Consider the following 14,335-nt stretch of genomic DNA (forward strand, 5'->3'; position numbering starts at 1 on the left):
TGTGTGTGTGTGTGTGTGTGTGTAACTGGGGATTGAACTCAGGCCCTTGTGCTTGCCAGGAAAGTGCTTATTCAACTGAGCCATCTCCCGGGCCCTCTAGGGCCTCTATTGAGGGAGCATGTGGCTTATCTCTTCCTTCCTCTTCCCCTTAGGCCTGGAGAGCGTGGACCATTACCCCATCCTGGTGGCAGTAACAGGCATCCTGGTACAGCTCCTGGTGCATGGTCCAGCCTCAGAGTGAGTGCTGGGGATTGTGAGCCCAGGGGAGCTGGGGAGTTCTTGTGAGGAGAAGGTAGGCAGGACCTCCTTAAGCCTCAGCCTCATCTTGAAAATGACCTCAGTAGGTAGAAGGCAAATGGAGGGACATGGACTGCCTGAACAGGTGGCAGTGGCAGCTGTTCTGGGTAGAAGACTCAGAGCCAACAATGTTGGGTTCCTTGGCTTACAGTTGTGCCCCTGGGTGGGAGTTGGGGGCAGTGCCATCCTACAGTGGCCAGGGCAACACTGCTGAATCAAGAGGTGAGCACATGATGCTTCTGCATCTGCAAGGCTCCAGCAATGAGCACGTACTGCCTTTATTAAGGAAGTCTGTAACAGCAGGGCTGGGACAGCCATGGTAACCCCCAGCTCAGCCCCCACACCTGAGGAGATCCCAGGCCCCCTTCCCTTCCCACTGCAGTGGGAGTGGAGAGATACATGCAAAGCCAGGGCACTACTTCAGTCATGCTGAGACCAGTGCCAGCCTTTAAGAGGCATCTGCCTCAAGAGACACAAAGTTCTGGCTGGGCCCTCCCAGCTTGGCTTGCTCACCAGGCTCTTTACTGCTGTTGAGCCCTTGGGATGGGCTCTGCCTTCAGAGTGAATGCTGGATGCTCCTGACTGGAGAGAGCAGGGCCATTCTGACTGGGACTCAGTGTCCCCCGGAGTCTCTCGAGACTGATGGCTGAAGCTTTTAATGAGTTGGATGCTGGTGGACAGAAGGCATTCTGTTTTACCCAAGGGAAGGAAGATGGGCTTAATTTCTGTGCTGCCTCCTGCCCTGGGGTGGGGGGCCAGATCTGAGCCCTTCTTCCTTTCCCCCATAGGCTCACTCTATCAAATTTTCTGAATATGCTTGAAATGCAAGCGGTTTCCCAGGTGGGCTTGCTCCCCAGTCCTTATGGGACATTTGGGCTTAGGAGGTTCCGGGGAAAACAGGCACTATCTAGAGCCTTGAGGTCCTGTGCTAGGCAGCGCAGAGGCAAGTTAGGGACCCAACTCCTCTCCTAGTGCTTAGGGCCCTTGGGTTCAGGTGAAGGCTCACACAGGAGCAGTGGGCCCAGGTTCAAGGCCTCCCACCAGCACCAGACAGTCCTCTGGATGGTAGGAGGGAGCACAACAAGCAGGAAGAGGGCCATGGCCTGGGTGGGCCCTGGGTAGCCTAGGTCATCATGGGTCCCTCTGAGCCTGTGGAGCTGGCAGACTCAGAGCCAGCCTTTAGTGGCAGGGCCGAGAGGTTGCAGAGATCAAAGTCTTCAGCGACTGCCAACTGCACGCGTCCATTGAGGCCTCTCCTGCTGGGCTCTAGGAAGACCACGTGCTTGTGGACACTGGCCTTCCGGCTGGGTGCATCTGGGGGTGTGGTGCTGAGCATAGAAGACTGTGCACTCAACTCCTGGAGTGGGCTAGGTTCCCGGGGCCAGCGGCGCTCACGGCAGAGCTGGCGGCGGCAGCAGCAATGGCAGCAGCCATGGCAGGGTGGTGCAAACAGGTAGAGCAGTACAAGTACCAAGCCCACAGCACAGCCCAGCAGCGTGGTGAAGCCCGTGTTGAAAGCCTCAGGCTCCGGATGTGGAAAGTACACGCTGACATTGTATTCAAGTGTTTGGTTGTGGTACAGGTGGGGCCCCGTGGCCATACACACAAAGATGCCTGCGTGCTGCTGCTGCACAGCACTGATGGCCAAGCTGCCGTCACCCAGCACTGTGATGCTGCCATCACGGGATCCTGGTGCCAGGAGCAGCTCGTGCTGCGGTGAGACCCATGTGATGCTCATGGCCGGGGCACTGGTGTTGCAGTAGAGCCTCAGGGACCCACCCACCTGTGCGTGTAGCTGCTCCTCGGGTCGCTCTAGGATCAGAGGTGGGACTGCTGAGCAGTTCTCGAAGATGCGGCTGTGCTCAAAGAAGCGCACGCCAGAGGCAGGCACCTTGAAGGCCAGGCATGTGTACTCACGGGCAAAATCACGCACGGCCCTTAGGCCCCTCTGGTGCCATCGCTGCAGCAGGTGGTAGAGGCGGCAGTCACAGGGCAGTGGGTTGTTGTGCAAGTAGAGCCCGTTCTTGAGGAAGGCCGGCAGTGCGGCCAGCTCCGGGATGGAGAGGAGTCCCAGCTGGTTGGAAGAGAGATCCAGAGTGCGCAGGTGGGTTGTGCGCAGGCCGTGCAGATGGTTGAAAGAGAAGGAGGAAATTTCGTTGTAGCCCAGGTAGAGGCGGCTAAGCGCTCTTAGGCTGTGGAACGCGTGCTCGTCTAAGTGTGCCAGACGGTTATTAAATAGAAACAGCTTCTCCAGTGCTTCCAGCCCATCGAGATCGTGACGGCCAAGTGCCTGCAAGGCATTAGCTGACAGGTCGAGCAGCCTCAGGCGGCTGGCGTTGCTAAAGATGCCGCGACCCAGCGCATCCAGCTCATTGTGGCTGAGGTGCAAGGCGCGCAGCCGGGAGAGGGGCGCTAGCCAGCCGGGGCTCAGGCGCCGGAGCGCGTTGTGGCTCAGATCCAGGTCTTCAGCAGCCGGAGGTAACGTGGCTGGCACATCCTGCAGCCCGAGGCCCGCGCAGCTTAGCAGATCGGCAGCGCAGATGCATTTGTAAGGGCAGTTGTGGAGGGCAGGAGGCGGGAAGGCCTCAGAGTCTGGGATGCCTAACCCGAAGCGCAGCATGCACACCAGTGTACCCGGCAGCACCAGCCAGGCCATGGCAGCAATCGAGGGATGGGGTAAGGTAGCTCTAGGATTCACCCCCTTCCACTCGGGCTCAACATACTGGTACCTGGAAGGCCACAGTGCAGGAGGTACTGTATTGCGCCCAACTCACAAGGCCGACAGCTGCTGTCCTCTGCTTTGCAGAATGAGGTGGGACTGCCCGCAGCTCAGCATACCCTTCACTTCCTTAGCTTTCTCCTTGCGCGCGGTCCTGGCCCGCTTCTAAATACTCGCTGGGAAGTGACCGCGTGAGGCGGCGGGGCCCCGGGCTGTCATTGGCTCCCGCTGCAGTGGGCGGGGCGGCTGCGTTCCCAGAGGCTGAACCCAACACGGCCACCTGGGGGCGCGAGTCCCACCCTAGCATCCTTGGCGGCTCTAGCTGTCTCCCACAGAGGTAAAAGGGGAAATCTGGAGATGCTGTTGTGTGGCTGTTCAAATTCTTTTATTTGATGTGAATTCTGCTATTTTATGATTGCACCATCCGCCCTTTAGACAGGTAACTTGGTTATGTAGGACCTCAGTGGGATCCAGGATTTAAAAGGTGGCAAACAGCAGAGAAGGATGAAGAGGCAATAATGTAAGGTGTGGATTGTCACACAATGTGTTCATAGATGACTTTCCAACAGTCCCAGACCTTCTCAGCACTCTTACACCTTCCCTACCTAGGACAGAGAGAGCCACATCAGTGCTTCTGGCCGATCCCTGCTTCCAGCTGCGCTCCATATGCTATCTCCTGGGGCAGCCAGACCCTCCAACACCTGGGACTGCCCTGCCTGCTCCAGACCGGAAGCGCTTTTCTCTGCAGAGCTGTAAGTGGGCCCTGGTGTGAGTCAGAGATCTGGGACTGCTTGAAATCAGGGTTCTCAAGAACAGTGAAAGCTGGAAATACTGGAGACACCAGGTTCTAGCCCTGACAGCACTTCCTGCTCACCCAGACACAGATTATATCAGTGCTGAGGAGCTTGCCCAGGTGGAGCAGATGCTGGCTCATCTGACCTCTGCATCTGCTCAGGCGGCAGCTGCATCCCTGGTGAGTGGGCCCGAAGCACATGGATCCATGCCATCTGAATCTGTGTGCACACCAGTGTGGGTGTCATGTGTCCAACCCCAGCCCAACCTCCATGCTCCTCCCTTAGCCCACTAGCGAGGAGGACCTCTGCCCTATCTGCTACGCCCACCCCATCTCTGCTGTGTTCCAGCCCTGTGGTCACAAATCTTGCAAGTAAGTGGGCCCTGTGGACTTGAGGGAGGGGCACTCGGGACACACAGGGAGTCCTCATCCCCTTCCATTGTAGAGCCTGTATCAACCAGCACCTGATGAACAACAAGGACTGCTTCTTCTGCAAAGCCACCATCACATCTGTAGAGGACTGGGACAAGGTAGCAAATACAGTAGCCACTTCTTCGGCTTCCTAGACCTGCCTAACCCATGGCCTGAAACACCCTAGAACCTCCACCCTTGAATCCAGACCCAGGCTGAGCCCTATTTATGAGCTACCCCAACTCCCAACCCCCCACCATGTCAAGTCTCCTCACCTGCCTATAGCCTCATTAGTTTGAGCCCAACCATGAGCCTAATTATGCCTGTGCTTGACTTTCAGTCAGGGCCATAATGAGCATTAAATTATTATATACAACCCTTGCCACAGCCCTTCTTGACAGAGTGGGGTTTATGGGGTGTGTTCTGCAAAGATGCTGTCAGTTATGTCCATACAAGGCAGGTGTCCCCACTACACTTCTGGCCTTGTCTACCCCTCCTCAGATAAATGGCACCAAGTCCAGGGTCTCCTGATGTGTCAGGCCAGTACTCCTCCTGCTGATGGAGAAAGGCCCTCACATGATGATACGAGGTTCTGGCACTGATTCACCAATTGACTTGTGGGGCAGCACACTGGCTCCGTTGAGGTAGAGCTCGTCATTAACAATGACATCCTCGCCCAGAACTGTTACATTCTCCATACGCACCTGGGGAATGAGAAGCCTCATCAGTGTAGCAGATGCATTCCCTGCTACGCTCCCCACCGGGCCCAGTCTTTGGGCTTACCCACTGGCCCACACGGCAGCGCCAGCCCACAATGCACGACTCAAGCCAGGAGTGGGAGCAGATGTGGGCATCCTGCAGCACCGTGCAGCGTCGTATGCACACGCCGTCCTCTACCACCACACCAGGACCCAGGCTCACATTGGGGCCAATGCTGCAATTCTGGCCAATTCGAGCACTTGGGTCCTGTGAGCCAAAGAGGGAAAATACAAGTGGACCATTTGTCTCCCAAAACCAAGGAGATTAATGATGGGCTGGTCAAAAGCCTTACCACAAGCACATTGCCCACAATGCCAGGGCCTGAGTATAGTCGTTCAGGTTGCTTCTGCCTCAGTGACTGCAGAAAGAGGCACATGCCAGTCAAGAAATCCTTGGGCTGTCCAATGTCCATCCAGAAGCCTATAGGAAGGATTGCATCAGGAAGCTCAGCTCAGCCACCAACCACCCCCTCCCTGAGGCTTCCCTGCCTCACCCTGCAGCTCCATGGCATATAGCTGGCCCTCCTTGGCCATAATAGGGAAGACCTCCTTCTCAATTGACGTAGGCTTCAGCTGTGGGAGTGGGGCAACTTGTGAGCAGGGTCATGGCTGTGGTGGCCCATCCCACCCTAGCCCACCCAGCAGGTCTCTCCCACACACCTGGATGCGCTGCAGCACTGCAGGGCTCAGAATGTATATGCCTGCATTGATCTTATTGGACACAAATACCTGTGGCTTCTCCACAAACCGGTGAATGCGGCCTGTGTCTGCCTCACATACCACCACACCATACTTCGAAGGCTCCTCCACCTTGGTCACCTGAATACAAGGGGACCTCAGACCTAGCCCAGTGTTCCCAAGCCTTAATATATATGCTGTCTCAAGTCTCAAGGACTCTGTCCCAGAAACTTAAAGACATACACGGCACAATTTTGCTTTTATAACTTAGGGAAATCAAGGTTAGGGGATTGGGGAGGCTGGGTGGAGAAGTAGGAATGTCAAAGCCCTTACCAGGATGGAGCCTTCCTGGCCATGGTGCCGATGGAACTGCACCATGGCGTGAAAGGGGAAATCACAGGTCACATCACTGTTGAGGACGAAGAAAGGGTCTGCAGTCTCAGTGAGCAGGTCACGGGCCAGTGCTAAAGGCCCAGCTGGAGAACGGGGGCAGGCAGGTTACCGCCTTGCAGGGGTACAGGTCACCAAGCCCCACCCAGGCTGGGTCAAAGCCTTTTCCTGGCCCTAAATCCCTTACCAAGGGACCTTGGTGTGTCCACTGACCTGTCCCCAAAGGTTCCTCTTCATGAGACACGGAGATTCGGATTCCCAACTGGAAGAGAGAAACCACGACATCAGGCTCTACTTCCAGGGCAGGAAGTTGAGCAAGGACCAAGGGAAAAGACTCCGTGCCTCACCCTTTGCTCCTGAGTCTTCATTTCCTTCTCCAACACTTGAGACATGTAACTCACGGCCAGGATGACGTGATCCACGCCTGCCTGGACAGAACACAGGCCAATAGACTCATTCAGCCAGGAAGAGAAAACTTCCAACGGCTAGCCGTCCCCATCCCTCAAGGTCAGACCCCGGGAACTTACGGCGGCAAGCGCCTCCACTTGGTGCAGCAAGATGGGTTTGTTGCAAAAGTCCACCAGTGGCTTCGGGATGCTCAGCGTCAGCGGCCGCAACCGCGTCCCATAACCGCCCACTAAGATCAGTGCCTTCATCGTGCCTGCGAGCGTCAGGGGTCAGTGCCCGCCCGCCAGGCCGAAATCTGCAGTGCACTTCCACCTCCCTGACTTATCTCACGCCTCTCACCAGCCAGACTGGCCGACTCTGCTTCCAGCTTGTCCCCAGGTCTGTACTAACGCCAAAATTCAAGAAGCGACCTGGTACAGGACTTGTAGGACCGGGAACTCAGGCCGCACTCGGCGGCGGCCAGAGGCGTGACCACAGCGGGCCAATAGGCTACTGTCTACGTGGCACGGCCGTCGGCGTCGGAGCGTTGGGCGCGGCGCTGCGCCAGACGTAGCCAATAAGAACTCGAGCGCGCCACGCTGCTATGGGAACCCAGACGGGGACCGCGGGTCAGCTGTCCATTGGTGGATCCAAAGGCCGAACTGGCGCCAAATGCGAGGCAGAGTCCGTGACAGCGACTTCCGGCCCCACCCCACCCCCACGCCAACCAGGAAGTGGAGTGAAAGGAAGGGCCCAGGATAGGATTGCCAGCCCCACCCAGCCGGTTTCCCTGGAAACTGCTTTGTCTCCAAAGACGCAGACAAACTTCGTTATAGCGGCTTTATTTTGACAAACACGACCTCAGACACAAGCAGGGTAGGCAGCGCCAGGTGTACAGAAGGGTAGGCTCGGCCCGAGCACCCCCTCCCCTACACGCATGGTCTGGTGAAAACAAAACCGGCCGAGGTGTGGCTGGAGCCACGTTGTAACTGGGCGCAGGTCTCGGGTGGTGTGGACAGACTTAACCTCGGGAAAGTGGAATAGATTCCCAGAATGCGAGCTTTTACCATTTTCCCGCGAAACAAAAGAACCAGGTCTTTCCCAGGGCTCTCCGTATTGTTCTCAGTTTCAATTCGGCAAACACCACCAAATGCTACAGCTGTAAAGTCCAAAGCAATCTGCATCTACGAAATGTGCACGTAGCCTGGTGTGAGCGTGAGAAGCGGCTACTGATCTAGCCCTGGCCCTTGGTGGGAATCACAGGCCAGGAAGGGAGAGGCGGGTCCCTGGCAAGCTGCACACTAGTCCCCTTCATTTACCACTCCCCTCACCAGCTGGGGTTAGCATGCCTGGGAAGTACTGGGGGGAGGAGCGGTCTGAACACCTCAACCCATGATCCCATTATGCAGTTTGGTCCCAATTTGGGGCTAGGAAGGCAGGGGCCTGACAAAGGTCAAGGTTCTGTATCCTGGGACAGAAAGAACAGGCTAGCAAGTGTGTGCACACTCACCACCAGCCTTCAGCTATCAGGGGTGGGTCTCTAGGTATCCAAAGTGCTGAAAAGGAGTCCTGTGCCAGGGCGGAAGCACCAAATCCCAAATCCCAGGTATCCAAAGTGCTGAAAAGGAGTCCTGTACCAGGGCAGAAGCACCAAATCCCAAATCCCAGCCCTTCCACTTTTACTGCCAGATCTTGGATTATAAATCCAAGACGGGAGGGCTACTCTAGGCACCTGGGAACTGGGGAGGCACAACACATCCCTAGGCAGTCTCAAGTAGCCCTGAACCCACTCTCTTACCCACTACCCTGCCAGGAAGGCTGTCTACACTAAGGAAGAGTGACTGCCTTCACAGCCAAAGCCAGAGAATGATAAAAATGGTCACTGACCAAAAATAGGCAAAGCTGCACCTCCCAGCCCCAAGAACAGAACCTGCCAGCCATGGGCCCCAGCCGGGGGGTCACAGGGCTGAGAGAGGAAGGCTCCATCAAGGAACCTATTTTAGGGGGAAATCACTCCATCAGTTACGAAGGCCTCTCAGACATAGGTTTACTTCTGAAGCCAAAATAGGGACGTGTCAAAAGCAACAATGTCAGTGACCCTATGCTTGGATAAGGGCCAATTCTGGCAATGGCAGAGAGCAGAATTACCTGCTGGCCAGCCACCTACGTACGTAACGAGGCAGCAAGTCTCCATGCCACTAGGGGCTAGCAGCAAACATCACTAAAATCTGACACTTGAGCCTTTACTGCCTGCTGTCAGTGTCAAGGGCCACAGTTCACGCCTGCAAGAAGAGCACTGGATCAGCAGAGAAACACTACCTACAATTCACTCTGCCATGAGGTCTTTTTTTAAAAAGGCAGCACCTGCTACAGAAGGGCAAAAGCTCACCTCAGAAATGAGAAAGAGTATTTTGTTGAGGACAGCATAAAAGAAATCATGTACTAACAAGCAAGGCTACAGCCAGGGGAAGTATCCCCATGAAACAGGGTGGCATGTGGACATATGGACAAAATGACAGAACCCAGGGTTAATCAGACAAAGCTCTCATTAGCAGAATCTGGGCACCTGCACCCAGGGTCCAGTGTCCCTAAAAGCAGACAACCTTATACTTCTCCCTCTGGGCCCAAGACCTAACATGTCTCACAGTGGGCTGCCTCCCTGGAGCTTGGCCTGGAAAAGTGCGAGACCCTGAGTGGACCACAGCCCTTGAGTCCTGAAGAACACCCATTCAGAGGGAACACAGCTGCCCAATCTAGAGGAGGAAGACACCCACCGACAGCACAAGAACTGCAAATACTCTCTGGAACACAGGCCCTGAGGGCCCCACGGAATCATGCCCATTCAGTGAAGCAGGAGGGATAGCCTCCTCAGGCAAGGGATCTTGGTGAGCAACTGGCCGGCATTATGGGCAGAAGAGGAGCAGTTCACATATGAGTGACTGGGGAAGCGGCCTATTCCCTGCCATAAACCGGCTTCAGCTCAGCTTCATGAACCTAGGCCCATGCCAAAATCAGACCCAAGAAAGACAGGCCCAGCTGTGTGCAATCAGTTGCTATGGGTGCTCACGATACAAGACTTACAAGCCCAGGAGAGTTGGGCATCCAAGCCCTCTACTGAGGAACACGGGATGAGTGGGCACGGACGGAACCTGCGTCAGCCCAGGGATTCATCCCACAATTTGCAGGACCCTGCAGCCGTAGATCCCAAAGGCCAAGGCAAGAGAAACCAAAGTCCCAGGATATTCTGACTCTGCTGCCAAGCCCACCAGGGGCACTTCTTCATTCCTAAGTCAGCCTGGACACAGCAGTCAGAGCCATAAAGCTAAGAAGCCTGGCTGAGAAAGCAGATGTTCTGCCTTCTTTCATTTTATATATATGGATTCCAGGCTACAACTAAAAACATTTCTTTTAGTTTACACCAAAGAGAAATATAACCCTTTAAAAGTAAGTCTGTGTGTCCTCATGGCAAGTTCAGAGCAATGGTCCCTGCCTGCGGGTAGAGAGGAACTGGTACAGAGGGCCCAGAACTGGGCCTACTGATTCTCTTCCCGCATCTGTTCCATGATGCTGATGAGATTCTCCAGGCCAAATACATAGCCTCTGTCCGGCCCATCATGCACAGTGGGGTCATCCCGAAAGCCCTTGAAGGTGCTGTGTGCAAAGTCAATCATGCGAACATCCACTTTGGGTGGACAGGAGGGGCCTGCCTCGGGATTGATGCTGCTGGGGCTAGTGCTAGGGCCGCCGGGCAGTGCCACCTCAGGGACCCCCATGTCCAGGTGCTTGAGACGCAGATCAGATCGGCACTCCTTGCCATCATAGATGACAAGCAGAGAACTGGAGTAGAAACGGTAGGAGGCCTGCCGCTCCAGCACAGCTTTGAGGCCTCGAAGTTTGCTTAAGATAGGCTCAAAGAGGTCACGTCGCAGGTCCAGCCCATTGTGCAGGTACTGATAGAGAGCATTGCGGAAGCCTTCGATGGAGAGCCCACGGCCATAATACTTGTTCCTGCACAGGTAATGGCCTGTGTCCAGCTGGTACACCTGAAATCCCAGGAAACAAGATAGGATGAGCACTTGGGAGTCTAATGACCTTAACGGTGCCTGAACAAACATCACCACAACAGTGTCTAGGCATTGACCAAGCTGAGCTTTTCTGCTCCTCCAAATGGAGCGCAACAGGCCATGCTCACCCTGGGTCTCCCCATTATAGAGCTGCGACGCCAATATTGGGCCCACAGCAACACCTGTAGTGCCGTCTTCCATACTCCTCTGAGTCTTACTTGTCCCAGTGTCGAGACTGCAGGCTTTCAGCGGCTGTGTACATGGAGCTCAGATCAGGGGTCACACTTGCAAGGATGTACTCAGCACCCTGTGGGAGACTCACCCTCTTGGAGGAGATTCCAGAACAGTGGGGCCAGGAGGGCGAGCAATCTAAAACACACAGGTGGCAGCCCCTAGGCTGGCACCAGTGGTGACTCACCTGCATGCCACAGACCCTGACCCCCAGAGTGGCAGATGTGCTCTGCTCGCACTTCCTCATTTGCCGGGCCGCCTTCTCAGCTGATGCATCATCCCCATGTTGCCGGGTGCCCATCTTCAGGTCCAGCACACAAGGGTACTTGAAATGATGAACCACATTCTCAAGCAGGAGGAATTCTGGGCTAGGGTCAAGAAAAATCAAAGCCACACTTGCCACCAGTCCCACCCACAAAAGCAGTGACAAAGGTGTACTAGAAAAGGAAACAGTTTATTCTAATGTAAACTTAGTAGCTTCATGAACTCTCAAATGTGTGAAATTCTTTTTTTTTTTTTTTTTTTTTGGTGGAACTGGGGATTGAACTCAGGTCCTTGCGCTTGCCAAGCGAGCACTTATTCTACTGAGCCTTCTCCCCAGCCCTCTAGCTTATTAGTTATTGAAAAAAAGTAATAAAATATATGTCACATAAACTTGGCCATTTTGGCAATTTCCAAATGTATCCAGTAGCACTGAGTATATTAACCTTGTTATACAATCATCACTGCTGTCTACCTCCAGCATTTTTACCTTCCTAAACTGAAACTGTATCCAAGTAATTCCTTGTCTCCACTCCCCAGAATCTCGAGGAAACAGATATACTACTTTTTCTCTCTAGGAGTTTTTCTATTTGAGGGATCTCATACCAGTGGAATCATACAGCATTTGTCCTTTTAAGCCTGACTTAATTCACTTAGCAAAATGTCTTCAAGGTTCATCCATGTGTAGCATGTTATCAGCTTCATTCCTTTTTTATGGATATATCACACCAATTCATTTAAAAAAATTATTTAGATTTACCTTGTAGGCAATAAAGATTTGACAGATCTGAACACATCCCAGTTTCCATCAATAAACCAAGGTCCTATGCAAAGCAGAACCTCACCCAGATCTAATAAGGAAGACATATTTGCACCACTACCACCAAAATCAAAAATTCAGATTCTAATATTCCCAATAGGAATGTTTAGAAAATACTGGATTTCAGTATCTGCCCAGGGTTGGGGTGTATAGCTCGGTGGTAAAGTGTCTGCGAAGCACAAGGCCCTAGGTTCAACCTACCCAATAAAGAAAATTTACCTTCCTGTCTCAGCCTCCCCATTGCCGGGATTATAGGTGTGTGCACCCTCATGCTAAGCTTTACTGTCAAATTTTAAGCTTCTGCCTTATCAGGTTCAAAAAGAGAAACTAACAAAGAAACAAACACCCATGTTAATGAACTTAAAAGAGGAATCTATAAAAAAAGGAGATGAAAACAAAGAGGGGTCCCTGGACAGAGAATGCCCTCCGTCAGGGCTGGGGGAGTCCAGGAGCCAGTGCTGAAGGCAGACAGATAAGGATACTGTAGAGCTTTCGATCCTTGGACTCAGAGCGCATTCGGCTCAGCTGCTGCTTATGACAGCGCAGGCTCCAGGGGTTATGGCTGATCTTCTCAGAACTCAGACCACTGTTGCCGTCTAGCATCTGGAAAGGGACATCTGAGTGGCTATGAAGCTCCACCTTCAGACTCTTTGCCTCCTGAGAGCTAAGAAGGAAGAACACAGACATCACTAAGAGACCCAGGCAAGTTATCCTTGGGGACAGAGGGCAGAGGATGACTCATGTGCTACCCATAGACCCTGCTGACAGAGGGCCCCAGAAATGTGAGCTAATAAAGGTGCACAAACAATATGTCTTAGAAAACTGGCTGAAAAATAATTATTTGTGATAAGTTACATGACAAAAATACTATACTAAGTCCTTGACTTAGGAACATTTGAGTTGTGAACTGTCTTTTTCTTTCTTTTTTTTTTTTTTTTTTTTTGGTGGAACCGGGGATTGAACTCAGGCCCTTGCGCTTGCCAGGCAAGTGCCTATTCTACTGAGCCATCTCCCTGGCCCATTGAGTTATGAACTTTCACAGATACAAAAAGGATCTCAAACATTTGTAATGTGAAAAAAAAACAAAAACAAAAAAACCCCACAGAAATAGCTCACATGTCTGCTGGATGTCATCAGTTATGCTGCATGTGCTTACTGCATAGTGTGATAGTGTACAACGGTAGGGTGCCAGGATGTCCAGAAGCAAGAGGAAAAGCAGTGATGACATGGGAGATTGCTAGGAAGTGCAAAGCCGTAACAATGGAAACAAAAGCGAACAGAGTTGAAAGAAAGGACAAAGTATGCTTTAAACTGTGTATTTATGGGGCCAGGGAGATGGCTCAGTGGAATAAGTGTTTCCCTGGCAAGCACAAGGGCCCAAGTTCAATCCCTGGTTCCACCAAATAAATAAATAAACAAACAAACAAACTTTGTATTTATGTCAAATGTGTACGAGACTCACTTTATCAGACTTACAAAGGAATCTGATTAATAAACACTCTCCTGGAACAGAAATGGACAGAACTTGGCCTTAATAGGGACTTACTGTACTGTGTATACACTAGGATAATTAGCATCAAAAGAAAAATACTGCAACAGTGTTGCCCAGAAAGTGAAGAAGATGGAACCCTCCTACACTACCGGCAGGAAGGTAAAATGGCACAGGCTCTGTGAAAAAGTCTGGTGTTTCAGCCAACAGAGCCTGGGAGTGCTGGTGGACGCCTATAGCCACTTGGGAGGTTAAGGCTTAAGCTTAAGATTTGGAGGCCAGGGCGCCGGGGAGATGGCTCAGTAGCACAAGTGCCTGCCTGGCAAGCACAAGGTCCTGAGTTCAATTCCCAGTCTTAAAAAAAATTTAAAAAAAATTTTCTTTGGGGGCCAGGGAGATAGCTCAGTGGAATAAGCACTTCCCTGGTAGGCATAAGGGCCTGAATTCAATCCCTGGTTCTGCCAAAAAAAAAAAAAAAAAAAAAAAAAAAAAAAAAAAAAAAAAAGGAAAAAGGGGCCGGGGAGATAGCTCAGTGGAATAAGCGCTTCCCTGGCAAGCGCAAGGACCTGAGTTCAATTCCCGGTTCCACCAAAAAAAAAAAAGTAAAGCATACTACAGACACAGATGATTTATACACAGAATAAAAGAAGCTGGGTATGATGGTATACATTTGTAATCCTGGCATGCTGGGAAAGCTGAGGCATGATCAAAAGTTTGAGCACCTCTGGGCAACTTAGTGACTAACAAGATCCTGTCTCAGCACAAAAAAATTTAAAAAGAGGCTGAAGATGTGATACAGTGTGAAGGCCCTGAGATCAAGCACTAGTACTTAAAATAGATTAAAATGGTCATTTTACAACATCAAAACTTGATGACAATAAAAAGAAAATGTGATGAAGGTACAGTGTCACACTAAACATGGAGAACAACACAGGATGCTAATCTCAAGGACACAAGTAACTGTCCTGCCTTCATCCATAATACCTAGAAATGCTAGTTTTAATAAGATTTTAGACTCTCTCTCTCTCTCTCTCTCT

The 14,335-nt window shown here is 52.3% G+C and overlaps 4 protein-coding genes and 1 long non-coding RNA gene across 13 annotated transcripts in view; 2 read left to right on the forward strand and 3 right to left on the reverse strand.

Annotated features, from left to right (window-relative positions):
* The window catches only part of Rnf123 (ring finger protein 123), a 30,752-nt gene extending 26,156 nt beyond the window's left edge, over window positions 1-4,596 (forward strand). For all 5 annotated transcript variants that reach the window (XM_023706005.1, XM_023706013.1, XM_004625104.2 and 2 more), the window contains 5 exons: window positions 153-237; window positions 3,626-3,768; window positions 3,895-3,989; window positions 4,096-4,181; window positions 4,255-4,596. In XM_023706005.1, coding sequence (XP_023561773.1) covers window positions 153-237; window positions 3,626-3,768; window positions 3,895-3,989; window positions 4,096-4,181; window positions 4,255-4,375 — 530 coding nt within the window. In that variant the 3' untranslated portion in view covers window positions 4,376-4,596. The remainder of the gene's footprint in view (window positions 1-152; window positions 238-3,625; window positions 3,769-3,894; window positions 3,990-4,095; window positions 4,182-4,254) is intronic.
* On the reverse strand, window positions 318-3,632 carry Amigo3 (adhesion molecule with Ig like domain 3). The gene has a single exon (XM_004625103.2). It carries the CDS (start codon window positions 2,951-2,953, stop codon window positions 1,421-1,423), a length of 1,533 nt encoding a protein of 510 aa, XP_004625160.1. The 5' UTR covers window positions 2,954-3,632; the 3' UTR covers window positions 318-1,420.
* On the reverse strand, window positions 4,545-6,950 carry Gmppb (GDP-mannose pyrophosphorylase B). Of its 2 annotated transcripts, none has more exons than XM_012517710.2 (9): window positions 6,574-6,948; window positions 6,394-6,474; window positions 6,260-6,308; window positions 5,990-6,132; window positions 5,639-5,797; window positions 5,473-5,551; window positions 5,272-5,399; window positions 5,004-5,186; window positions 4,545-4,924 (listed from the first exon to the last, which is right to left on the reverse strand). In XM_012517710.2, the coding sequence occupies exons 1-9, from the start codon at window positions 6,700-6,702 to the stop codon at window positions 4,793-4,795; spliced, it is 1,083 nt and encodes a 360-aa protein (XP_012373164.1). In that variant the 5' UTR covers window positions 6,703-6,948; the 3' UTR covers window positions 4,545-4,792. The 2 variants fall into 2 exon arrangements, with proteins under 2 accessions (XP_012373164.1, XP_023561852.1); XM_023706084.1 differs by having other exon boundaries at window positions 4,691-4,924; window positions 5,708-5,797; window positions 6,574-6,950.
* A 315-nt stretch (window positions 6,951-7,265) lies between these two features.
* On the forward strand, window positions 7,266-8,783 carry LOC111813919. Its single transcript, XR_002819038.1, has 2 exons — window positions 7,266-8,039; window positions 8,102-8,783. It is a non-coding gene; the product is annotated as an uncharacterized LOC111813919 (long non-coding RNA).
* Ip6k1 (inositol hexakisphosphate kinase 1) overlaps window positions 8,310-14,335 on the reverse strand; it is a 69,344-nt gene continuing 63,318 nt past the window's right edge. For 3 of the 4 annotated variants that reach the window (XM_023706054.1, XM_023706055.1, XM_023706057.1), the window contains exons 4-6: window positions 12,292-12,473; window positions 10,916-11,091; window positions 8,310-10,749 (exon numbers count right to left, since the gene is read on the reverse strand). In XM_023706054.1, the coding sequence (XP_023561822.1) occupies window positions 9,967-10,749; window positions 10,916-11,091; window positions 12,292-12,473 (1,141 nt within the window). In that variant the 3' untranslated portion in view covers window positions 8,310-9,966. The remainder of the gene's footprint in view (window positions 10,750-10,915; window positions 11,092-12,291; window positions 12,474-14,335) is intronic. The other variant, XM_004625106.3, reaches the window with a different exon arrangement.

The sequence above is a fragment of the Octodon degus genome, unplaced genomic scaffold (assembly GCF_000260255.1).
Source record: "Octodon degus isolate 3935 unplaced genomic scaffold, OctDeg1.0 scaffold00008, whole genome shotgun sequence".
Taxonomy (NCBI): domain Eukaryota; kingdom Metazoa; phylum Chordata; class Mammalia; order Rodentia; family Octodontidae; genus Octodon; species Octodon degus.